An 11,153-nucleotide genomic window follows, 5' to 3' on the forward strand; every position below is an offset into this window, starting at 1 on the left:
ATTAATTGCTGAGTTTTCACAATATGTCTGTGCAATTGGCGAGGAGTGAAAGTGGCGGCGGCTTGTTGGCGTTCTGGAGGTTGATGAACGAGAGGGTATGGTGAATATAAGGCAAGCTCGAAAGTAGACGTAGACGTGAAGGGCCGTCGCGTTGAAAATTACGAGAACGACTAAGCTGGGGGGTGCGGTCACCAATTCCACTGACGCTAACACCGTATTAAAGTTTCACCGGCGTTAGCGTTGGTCCCACAGCCAATCACGAGGTCTAGCAGGCTTCTAGCGTAGCTTCGAAAGTGCTTTATCTAATCACTTATCTTATCGGCTGCTGCTCAGCGACGAAGTATGTCCAAGTGCATCAGTTCAAGGAAAGTTGTCACATGGCATTACATCGTGTTCTGCACTTGATAATAGTATCTGGCTGTTTTACCGTACCTACATTGAGTTTGAGATAAGCTCTTTGAATTCGTTTCTTCGGACTTTTAATTGAATTTATTTTTATCAGCAGCTGTACCCTGAGTTTTGTTCATGTGAAACTACCCATGCTACCGAACCAAGTGACCTCGAATGGTTGATTCGAGAAGCTGCATTTTACACAACTTCGAGTGATTCTCTATTCAAACCACCACACTGTGTGTCAAGAAAGATATGGCAAAGAGTAGAAGCTTGTATATTTTCTATTGTTTTCGCATTATTCATCGTGATTGTATCCGTACAAATTGATGTTAATGATTGCCCCACTGATTGCTTTCCCCGTATGGACAAAATGTAGCCTAACGTTCGCCCAAGCGTATAAGAATAGGGTAGGCACTCATCGACCGGATGATCATTCATGTAACATTGAGAAGTGCATATCACGACGTACTTATCTTTAACCATACATCATAGTCGACACAATGAGTGGTGATTATACAGCCTTTTTCTACGGTACGATCCATCCCGATACTCTAAATCTGCAAATAGTGAGCTAATTTAACATGACAGGCACTTTGGTAGGTTCATGGATGATCTGAGTTGTACAGCATAGGAGGACAACGACTAGATCTGACATCCTGGAACAGATGGCCCCCGAGGTCTTCTTTACTGTCTGCTACGGCCAGAAAGACCCTCCTCAGGTCATAAAGGATATGCACAAATTCACTCCTGCGATTCTCGAGGGTTACTGTCGTCATCGGGTTCGACATGCCGACTACCCTGCTGTTGTCCCCGAAAAGGGTCATACTGTCCGCGGTGTTTATGTTACTGGACTCACTGATGCCAATGTTGGGAAACTCGACATGTTTGAGGGATCCGAGTACGACAAGGCAAACGTCAAAGTCAAGTTGCTGAACAAGGACGGTACTGGCAGCGACAAGGGCGAGTACAGAGACACGACCGTCTACGTTTTCAACTCACCTGAGCACCTTGAGAAGCGAGAGTGGGACTTTGAGGAGTTCCGACAGATGAAGATGAAGAATTGGACCCGAACCGGCTTGGTTTTCGATTAAGGTGACTTAAGTCATGTCATATTCATACCCAATGCTGACGATGCGATTAAACAGATATCCTGGAGGAAACCGCCAATGATGACTTCAAGATAGGCGCGTGTTTCTGCAAGCGCCTGCTCAGTATCAGCAGTCGGTTACTTAGTTGGCCGCAGAATGATGAGTCTTGAGATGCTGGCGGTGAGAGGATCTTCAAACCTCGCTACCGATGGAATGGTTCTCAAGTCCGATGACAGAATAGGCCTCGTAGCGTGACAGCCCTATGGGCATCAAATAGACAAATCATTATTCTCCAATTCACTACAAGCGCCCAGGCCTGTTTTAAAAAAGAGAGACAACGCAGCAGTGCAGCTGTCCAACTCATGGTCCCAGAGCCTTGGAACAGGTCACTTCCTCGGCGGCTAAGACGTCCCAGAGAGCTGGAACGCCCTTGTAAGACAGCTCACTGGTGTCTGAGCTCCATTGCATAGCGAGTGGAGTGTACTGCGATAATGGGAATCCATGAAGGTGACGAAGGAGCAAGTTTGAACATTAAAGAATTGGCCAATCTCAACATGCTCTTCAAAGGTCCGGTAAAGGATTAATCGGTTCTTATTGCATTGTGTTTGCCTGTTAGCGAAACGATATAGTAGATCCTACAAGTAACAGGTAGTGAAGGAACGTCCTTGTCAGTGCAAGTCGAAACTAACAATTATCTAATCGGATAGCTTAGGCGAATTATGAGGTACTGGACGAGTGGCAATCTATCTGAAATGTGGCTGAGAGTTCGCAGTGAAGCTGTCGGATGGCGGATTTAATGTCAGTGTCGGCACTTGGATCAAGAGTAACAGGTGGAATCCTGCCAACTGGAGGACTGTTTCACGCCACACGGTTACGCGGCTGCTATAAAGGGCCCTGCGCATTTGTGTTTAGGCTTAGGATCGTGAATAAGATCAGCACTGGGCCATTGCGTGGGTATTGGATGGAGAATTAATATGGTCGGTGCCCTGATACGGACTTTCAAACACAGTTGGCGAATCCTCCGAGTCCAAGCTGAAGATCATCTGAACTTGGAAAATTCACAGAACCCTGACCATGATCTTGGTTCCATATTATTTTGCAGGGAATGATACGACCCAAAGATTCGCCGTGTTTCGTCCGATAGTCCGATAGACGATGACCCCTGGCTCGAGGCGGCCGTTCTCCAGGTCTGTTGGTTGGGCTGCAGGCTGTCAAAGTCACGAGAATTCCAGGCCCAAAGTTGCCTAACTCATCAGCTTATCTGACTAAGAGAGAAAAAACGGTCGGTGAAGGTATTACAGCGACTATTCACAGCTCGCTATTGGTGACAATTAAACTAGAGCATAGGGAAATAGGACTAATATTTCGACGTTTTCAGCATCTTGCTTACGTCCAATCCGGAAACAGCTGTACCTGGCGCCAGTGTCATGATGCGCCATGTTAGATCCAATAGAGAGGCGAATCTTCCTAGTTCCTGGATTTAGCGGTCATCTTCTGTAAGAGACGGAAGCGGCAACCAATCTTACACTGGCCTCAAAATGATCTAAGCACTGAGTGAACCTCTGAAGATAGATCCGGCACTAATAATCACCCTATTAATCGCCGTAATTGGCCTTGGCTCCTGCTTTCAGCTTGCCACGTTGTGAAGGGAAAGAGCTCGGTTCCCTCCGGGCGCCTACCAACAGTGACTTTCCAGCCTTTCCTGCCAATTCAACCCCACTCAAACAAACACCAACACCAAAACAACAAAACACCAAAAAATGCGAAACATGATACACGCCTCCTTGCAGAAGGGCAGTCACAATGAGGCCTTTATTCTCAACTTATGCAAGGTGTCGACACCTTCTGTATGAATCATTCCACTCATGATTGGGTTGGAACAATCCTCATTGTCACTATGAAAGCAGTTTGTGAAACTATGTCTGTTTCACTAGAGAGAATAAAAACGAAAAAACTCTCCGCAAGACTACGCAAGACCGCGCAAGTCTAAGGGACGGCCCCCTGCCGTTATAGTCCATCATACGGAAACGGAGCCCAAAGAGGGAGGAGTATCAGGAGACAAATCCAATGAGGTCTTTCTTACCACACGTGAAAGGATTTTGCCCTGCTCGCGATCTACGAGTGCACCCCTGACATGGAGGCGATCGCTCAGGGGATTACTCAAGAAGGCAGGCCTCCAGAAAGTCCGATATACGATGGCAATTATGGTCCACGCTGCCCGGATACGTGCCGCTGCTATTAGTCTTGAGATGCATCAATTTACATGGTCATGGGCTACCAGATATATCACCTCAGCCATCCTGCGAACTTGGACCAAGCGGTATTTCCGTGCGCAGCAGTCTATGAGATTCCTTTTGGTCTCATCTCATTCGAGATGATTGTTTGAATCTTGGCATGAATGGAACAGCCGACTGGTTCTGGATGCATCAGCCACTAATCCGTTTCGACACTATAGCCTGGCATGACCCATGTCGCTCAGCCTTATATCCCTGTCATCGCCCCCCTGATTGGCATCTGAACCCCGCTCTCAAAGAGCTGGGTTGTTCGTAATGGATGGCCCAGCACGACGGATAGTTACTGCAGGGGACGACAACACCGTCGGAACAATGCATTGACTCGACAATACGCTCAGATCGTTGAGACAGATGATTTGATGGATCTTCAAATATTACTGAATCCTTCTGGGTCTTATTACACAAAGAAAATAATGAAAAGGATTTTTCAGGACTAGATGGCAAAGAGTATCAAAGCAAAAAGGACAGAAGTCATGTCTGTGCCCCATAGCATGACGTTGGAAGCAAGGTTGCTCAGAATCCCCCATGTCGCAGCCAACGACTTTCCCGAGCACTCGGTTCTGCAGGGCCCGATTGGTGGTCGCACAACTGGAGTCCCTTGCGCCCCAACCACCAGTGTCTTCTCCCAATCATTACTTCACCGACTAAGCTCCCTTGCCACTATGGGCGGCCTACGCTAGAGTCGTTTGCATTGAAAAGTGATGCAAAGCTGTACCGAAAATCTCGTACTACAAGGAGGCGCTTCGGCAAGCGACGCAAGGCACAAGGGTCTGGTCTTGTAATAGCTGAACAAGGGAGACGTCAACAGGTGATGGGTCCCTTGTTGTCGCCTTCTATACGGACTCTTGAAGTCTCTTTCAGGCAGGACAGTGACAGGTCCCTTGCAGACACTTGAATCGCTAGTCAGGGGCTTGAACCTCGTCTTTTCTCTGGGGGTTGCATGGATCCAATCCACTCACACTTTCGTTTGGTGACCAGATGAGTCTTGAAACAATATCTTTAACCTATCATGGGTTGCCTGCTGCAAATCTTCTCTTAGTCTTCCGGCCCTAGTGCCTCCGCTTGCCTCGAAACAAAGGTCACTTAGGGCATTGAACAATTCTAAGTGGCTGTGAACGTTTGCCAGAAGTTATTGCTTCCCTGACCTTATGGACTTCTGATCCACCATGATCGCCTCTGAGGCGCATGCGGCTGCGTCCGTTCGCGGGTGTTTCTCCTGCTTGCGATTTCCCCTTGCCTATACGTCTGCTCTGGGAACGTCCATGGCCAGTCCTTTGTGTGGACTGAAGTCCATATAAGACGCCCTCTCCTCCTCCGTGTTACCTTCTTGTCATCACCAACGACTTCAAAAGTCTCCAGTCAGTCCTTCAAAGTGAGATCGTCTCAACGACACTTCCATTCCTTCTTCTTTCTTTCCAAAGGCTAGTCCTTTCACCTGTCTCGACGACATTCACGTATTGCCTGGTGCAATTCGACCCTTCATTCACATACCCAACAATCGAGCTACGACTCTTCAGTCCTATACTCATATCACTCGATTTCTGTCTTGACGACAATCTCACTACCTAAACAACAAATCTATCGTCTGGAACGTTTAGATTATCCCATCACTCAAAATGTTCGCGAAGGCTTTCACCATTGCCACTCTGGCTTCTTATGCCAGTGCTCACATGCTCATGGCCGAGCCTAAACCTTATGGAAGCCCTGACAACAGCCCCCTCGAGGCTGATGGCTCTAACTTTCCCTGCAAGGGAGCAGTCAACGACGGTGGATCGAGCAACACCTACAAGGCAGGCAGCACTCAGCAGCTCTCCTTCATCGGCTCAGCCGTCCACGGTGGAGGTTCATGCCAAGTCTCTCTTACTACCGACAAGAACCCTACCAAGGACTCTGTCTGGAAGGTTATCCATTCTATTGAGGGAGGTTGTCCTGCTAAGAACCAGGCAGGCAACTACCCTGAGAATGCCAACCTTGATAACCCCGACAAGTACGATTTCAAGATTCCCGAGGAGTTGGCTGCCGGTGACTACGTGCTCGCATGGACCTGGTTCAACCACGTTGGAAACCGCGAGATGTACATGAACTGTGCTGCTGTTAAGATCGAGGGTGAAGGTGGCTCTAAGGACCACTTGGACTCTCTTCCTGACATGTTCGTTGCCAACATTGGCAATGAGTGCGAGACACCTCCTGATACCGATCTCGCTTTCCCCAACCCCGGTAGCTCTGTCAGCAAACTCAAGTCCACTCTCACTGACCCTAAGGGACCTGGATGCCAGAAGCCCGGCTCTGGCTCTGGCTCTGGCTCCGGTGGTGGTTCCGGTGGAAGCGCCCCCGAGCCTTCCACCCCCGCCGCTGAGCCTTCCACTCCTGCTGCTGCTCAGCCTACGCAACCCGCTACTACTCCCGCCCCTGGTACCGGATCAGGCTCCGGTGATGGTTCCAACGGTGCCCCCGAGATCCCTGGCGGTGCTTTCATCACTGTTTCCAAGCCTGCTGCATCTCAGCCTTCTGCTACACAAGCCCCTGAAGCCCCTGCTACTCCCGAGACCCCAGACAACGGTTCCGATGAGGGATCTGGCTCTGGCTCTGGCGAAGGATCCGGCTCTGGTGAAGGCAAAAACGGCGGTAACTCCGGCTCCGCTCCCGACTCCGGGTCTGGCTCTGGCTCCGGCGGATTCCCTGCTGGCAGTGCTTGCACAACTGAGGGTGAATGGAACTGCATTGGCGGTTCTTCTTTCCAGCGCTGTGCTAGCGGCACATGGACTCCTTCTCAAGGACTCTCCTCTGGCGTTACCTGCACTCCCGGACAAGGTGCTGATATCAGCATGGCTGTTAAGCGTGGCAACAGGAGCATGCGCCGAGCTCAGCGCTCTTAAATTCGATATTTCATAAAATGATGGGAATAGGGCCGGCCGGACTTAGACATGGGATCTGGAAGGATTGGCGTTATGGAGGATAAACAACTTTTCTTTTTCTGTAAAATTCTACTCGTCGCTTGGCGACATCTCTTTTTGTTTAGAATAACATGCACATACTGTTTGTCAAACTTGGTCTCTTCGTTCCATTATCTGTGATGAGTGTGCGGGATGCAAGTGAACAATAGCGAGCTTTCTTCTTCTTCTTCTTTTTTCTTCTTTTCTTCTTCTTTTCTTCTTCAACGTTATAGCACAGAGGAGGGTGACAAAAGTTGAAGCTCTTATTATGTTCTATCATCTGATTCATTAATTCATATTCATTTATTTGAACTACTCTCATGCCGGCCTAGTGAGTCTGTTAAAGCCAGGTATCAGATCTAATTGGTTTATCCCCAGCTTTCCTTCTCAGTCTAAGAAATTTGAAAAAGTCTTTATGTGCCCCAAGTGATAGCGGATCGATAGGCACAACGTGAGGGTCTGCCTCAATACCGATATGCACCTTCCCATCCATGCCGATGTATCTTCCAAAACTCAAAGTACGAGAAGACTGACCCGGCGCATCTCTGTAGGTCGGTGTGGCGAGACGACTCGGTGCAAAATATGATACGACAGCACCCATGGTCGTTGGCATGCGTGGCAAGACGAAGGCTACGGCTCTGATGTAAAACAAGATAGCCACGACGGTATTGAGGGCAAGTATTGTCATGGTGATAATGAAGGATGCGTCTTCCATGAATATTCGCGTCTCCTTTGTATGCCGGGTTGCAGATACCGTCTCGCTCTTGTCGCTCTTTTCGAAGATATGAGAGTTGAGACCCAACAATATAGCGAAAGCGCGCCTATATATGTTGGACACAACTGGGCTCAGCTTTTCCGGATCTGGGACAGCGCTGTGTGGGTCGAGGGTTGATCTGTTACCATTGAGGACCATGATGAAGTGGTTCATCCAGTTCATAGAGAGCGTATGGTTGTGCCACTGAGGATCTTGGTTCCATCTGTAGTTATAAGTTTGAATCAAGATGTCGGCATGTTGCTCCGACTCAGCGTAGTCTAGCGTCGATGTGATATTGCTCGTCCTTAGGTAAGAGATGACATTGCCCAGGGAATTGACTGTGACGTTGAACATTGCGGTTTCGAAAATCGGACGGCAAATCATGAAACTAGCTTCGACTGTGCTGTTGACAAATGCCGCTTCCTTGGACCGAGCCCATGCCAAAGGTAACGTTCTAGCGCAGGGAGCGATTGAGAAAGTCCTGTCCATGGTCAAACTGTACTCTAGAGCTGAAACACCCGTTGATCGGTTGTTGCCTGCCTCTCGGATCACTGGTGCCGCTGCGGCAATGAATTGGTCATCGCTTTGACACTGACTCAGGTTCTTCTTCTCCGTGGGCCAAAACTCCGGCTCCTCGTACTCGGTTGTCAATGCATGGGCTGGTATAGCAGTGCAGTTGGCATCAACACCAAAGCCTCTTGTATTGACGGTATAAGCGTCTCCAGTTCTGTTCATGCTTGAGTCCTCGAGTTGATATCCCTGAAAGTAGTACTCCTGTGACATCCAGGGCGGGAGAATCGTATTGGACGTTAGGTTGGCCATTGCCATATAGAAATGGTCTTGGTATAAATGCGTTGTGATAAGATCTTTGTTTAAGAAGAACGTTAAATCGGTAACGGAATCGTTATTGAACCGAGGGGCGAAATTTGGAGACATCGTGATCGTGTAATTTGCAGTCGTTATATCTTCGTTGAAAAGAGAACCGAGGCCGACGGCGAGAAGGTTTGCAAGTAGAGCCATGGAGCAAACAAACACAAGAACAAAATGGTTAGATTTCAAGGCTCTCCAGAAGACAAGCTGAGGTGGGATCGAGGTATAAGTCGCGTCGATTGTGTCCTTTGGCTTTACTTTCCCTTCCCACAGATCTTTGAAGGGCTGGAGAACACAAAGTAGTCGGTTTAACAAAATCCAGAAAGGCTCCACGAGCGTCGCGAAAGCGGTCGGTATATAGTTCTCCAAAAGCTGCAAAACTTCAAAATTTTCAGAAGGCCGAATTAGACCTATAGAAGTGTTAGTAAGTAGTAGAATCCAAATAGCTCTTAACGGACCGTTCAGCAAAGTCTCCTGCTGTTTCAAATAAGTGAGACCAGCCATTGCCCCGACCAAACAAGTGATAAAGATGAGGCCGATCCATCTTCTGAGAACCAACGGTTTGACAGGGTCGTAGTAGCCTCTTTGAACAGACTTGTCGTAAGACTCGGCTGGTCTGATTCTCGTATGGAGTAGTACTTCCGCGTTCTTCCCACCGTCCTTTGGTATCATCTGGAAGCTATCCATCTTAAATTCTTCAAGCAATCCTTTCTCGTCAGTATAGTCGACCGGCTTGAATGCACTCAGCACTTCAGGACTATTCCCAAATAACTCGATGTAACGTCCTATTGATGATGGGTTCAATGGCAGGTTGCAGGGCGCAGATCGGGAGAACCACAGAACCAGAACAGTGAAGATGGCGACGACAAGTAAGAAGCATTCCACAGCTATCGCGAAAGGTCGACTGACGATGACACCAGTCATAAAATAATCGATCGAGGCAGTTTTGTTAGAGAAGTCGGTCGAGTTCATCAATAATGTCGTTACAGCAACTGAGAAAAGATATCTATGGGCTTCGTTGTAGGCTGTGTGGAGATGGTCGTGGTGTACATAGTCGTCCGCATGCAAGTCTCTGCCTGCTAGAGCGAAGCCCACCATATTGGAAACAGGTTTCTGGAAACCAGATTGGTTCAGCCGCGGGTGTTGTTCTACCACGGCATTGAAGGGATAATCTTTCGTAATGATTGTTTGTTGCATGCCATTGCCCAGGAGAAACTCGAATGCTGTCGTGTTAAACTCCTTCTCCGAAAGGGTCTCCTTGGGTCCCAATTCCTTGATAGATGATGTGACCGGCTCATATGTGTCTGCCTTGACTGTCGCTAGAACCTTTTGCTTAAAGTACTTCGGTTGACAGAACATGGCAGAGATGTTGAAGCTAGGATAAGGGTCCCAGTCGACTGGAATAGGCTTTGCCCAGACAGCCAGGAACTGGTGAACCGAATCCGGAGTCCTTGGGCAGAACGGATTTGCAATCTGAAAGTCAGCGTAGGGGCTGGTATGAAAACCAATGTAGTACATTCTGCGTTTGCTCGTGATTCCGAAGCCGGCTGTCGTATTGCATCCTTGTCCGTTGAAAAAGTTGAATTCTTCCTTCGATCGAGGGCCGTATCTGGCAATACCTGCTGGCCAACAGTCTAACTCAGTCCACATTTTTGTTGTTTCTGCTGTCAGGTTGGATGAGGCAGTTATCCTTGCCCTGTCATTATCAAGCCTCGGAGTTGTGTCTGGGTAGAAAGGGAGCAGCGCATAGTCAGCGGTCGTGAAAGCAGGAAACTGTTGGCCGAGCCAGGCTATGGCGTATCCCGTATTAAGAAAACTTGGATCCAGGACTGTGACATGCTCCTTAACTGGGAGAAGTTGAGACCGGTTTGCAATGGCAATCTCATTCGTCTGTTTAACGACTGCCGTGCCAAGTAAGGCACTCTGAAGGGGTGTCAGCGCCCACAAGACGATAACCATGGCAGTACCCCCGAAAAAGACAGGCCAATGTTTTCTCTTGGCAGCTTTGAAAGGTACAAAAGCCACGAAGTCATACTGATAGTCCAGGAAGACCGAGTTCTCAGCAGTAGCACCATCATGTTTTGACAACTCGAACCAGGGCTGCATTCGTTTGACATCGAGGTCAATCCAACTCCATACCATGCTGTACATCACAGCGATCATGGTCGGGGCATAGAGGTAGCTAAACTTGGCGTATCCAGGCATGCTGCCGAGGGTAGGAGATAAAGCGAGGCCACCTTGAGAGGCACTTCGTTGTGCTAGCGTTTCAACAGCGATGGCGAGTAGGATCGTAAGAGCGATTACAGCAGATAGAATCGGCATCGAAAGCGAGAGCGGCTTCCATCCCTTCGTCCTAACATCCTCCTCTTTTTCAGAAACTTCCTTCACACCCGTAACAGTTCTGGCCTTGGTCTTCTGCCTTGGTAATGGTGGTAGACTTTTATGAGATGGAATTGGCGTTGAGTCGGCGGTCACATTGCCCTGCAGCCGAAGGGCTGTTGTTTCCCAACTAGACATTATTAAGGAAAAAGAATAGGAAAAGAGCGGCCAGCCACCCGCAACAGAACAAACTTGATAGAAGAAACGAAATGAATGAGGAGTGTTGAGGTTCACGAGTGCCGGGCGACTGTCGCGTTAAAACTACCATATCATGGTTACAACCGATGAACATCTGCCTTTCCCATATCAAGCAAGTCGTTGGGACCAACAACAATAGACTGAATGATTAAACATTTTCCTTAGTAAAGTAGGAGAGAGTCTGTTAAGAGAAGAGAAATATGCACGTTGGTCAATGGTTCATTATCACGAAACCGGAATAACT

General features: G+C 48.4%; 3 protein-coding genes across 3 annotated transcripts; 2 read left to right on the forward strand and 1 right to left on the reverse strand.

The window, feature by feature from the left end:
* Positions 1-893: 893 nt before the first annotated feature.
* FIESC28_04274 (uncharacterized protein) lies at positions 894-1,484 on the forward strand (the record flags this gene model as incomplete). The annotated part of the gene is made up of 3 exons (XM_031158421.1): positions 894-924; positions 982-989; positions 1,059-1,484. The coding sequence occupies 3 exons, from the start codon at positions 894-896 to the stop codon at positions 1,482-1,484; spliced, it is 465 nt and encodes a 154-aa protein (XP_031017567.1).
* A 3,907-nt stretch (positions 1,485-5,391) lies between these two features.
* FIESC28_04275 (uncharacterized protein) lies at positions 5,392-6,651 on the forward strand (the record flags this gene model as incomplete). The annotated part of the gene is made up of 1 exon (XM_031158422.1): positions 5,392-6,651. One exon carries the CDS (start codon positions 5,392-5,394, stop codon positions 6,649-6,651), a length of 1,260 nt encoding a protein of 419 aa, XP_031017568.1.
* A 397-nt stretch (positions 6,652-7,048) lies between these two features.
* Positions 7,049-10,849, reverse strand: FIESC28_04276 (uncharacterized protein; the record flags this gene model as incomplete). Its single annotated transcript, XM_031158423.1, has 2 exons — positions 7,049-8,742; positions 8,791-10,849. The coding sequence occupies 2 exons, from the start codon at positions 10,847-10,849 to the stop codon at positions 7,049-7,051; spliced, it is 3,753 nt and encodes a 1,250-aa protein (XP_031017569.1).
* Positions 10,850-11,153: the final 304 nt, after the last annotated feature.

The sequence above is a fragment of the Fusarium coffeatum genome, assembly GCF_003316985.1.
Source record: "Fusarium coffeatum strain FIESC_28 chromosome Unknown BRIP53273_contig_87, whole genome shotgun sequence".
NCBI lineage: Eukaryota > Fungi > Ascomycota > Sordariomycetes > Hypocreales > Nectriaceae > Fusarium > Fusarium coffeatum.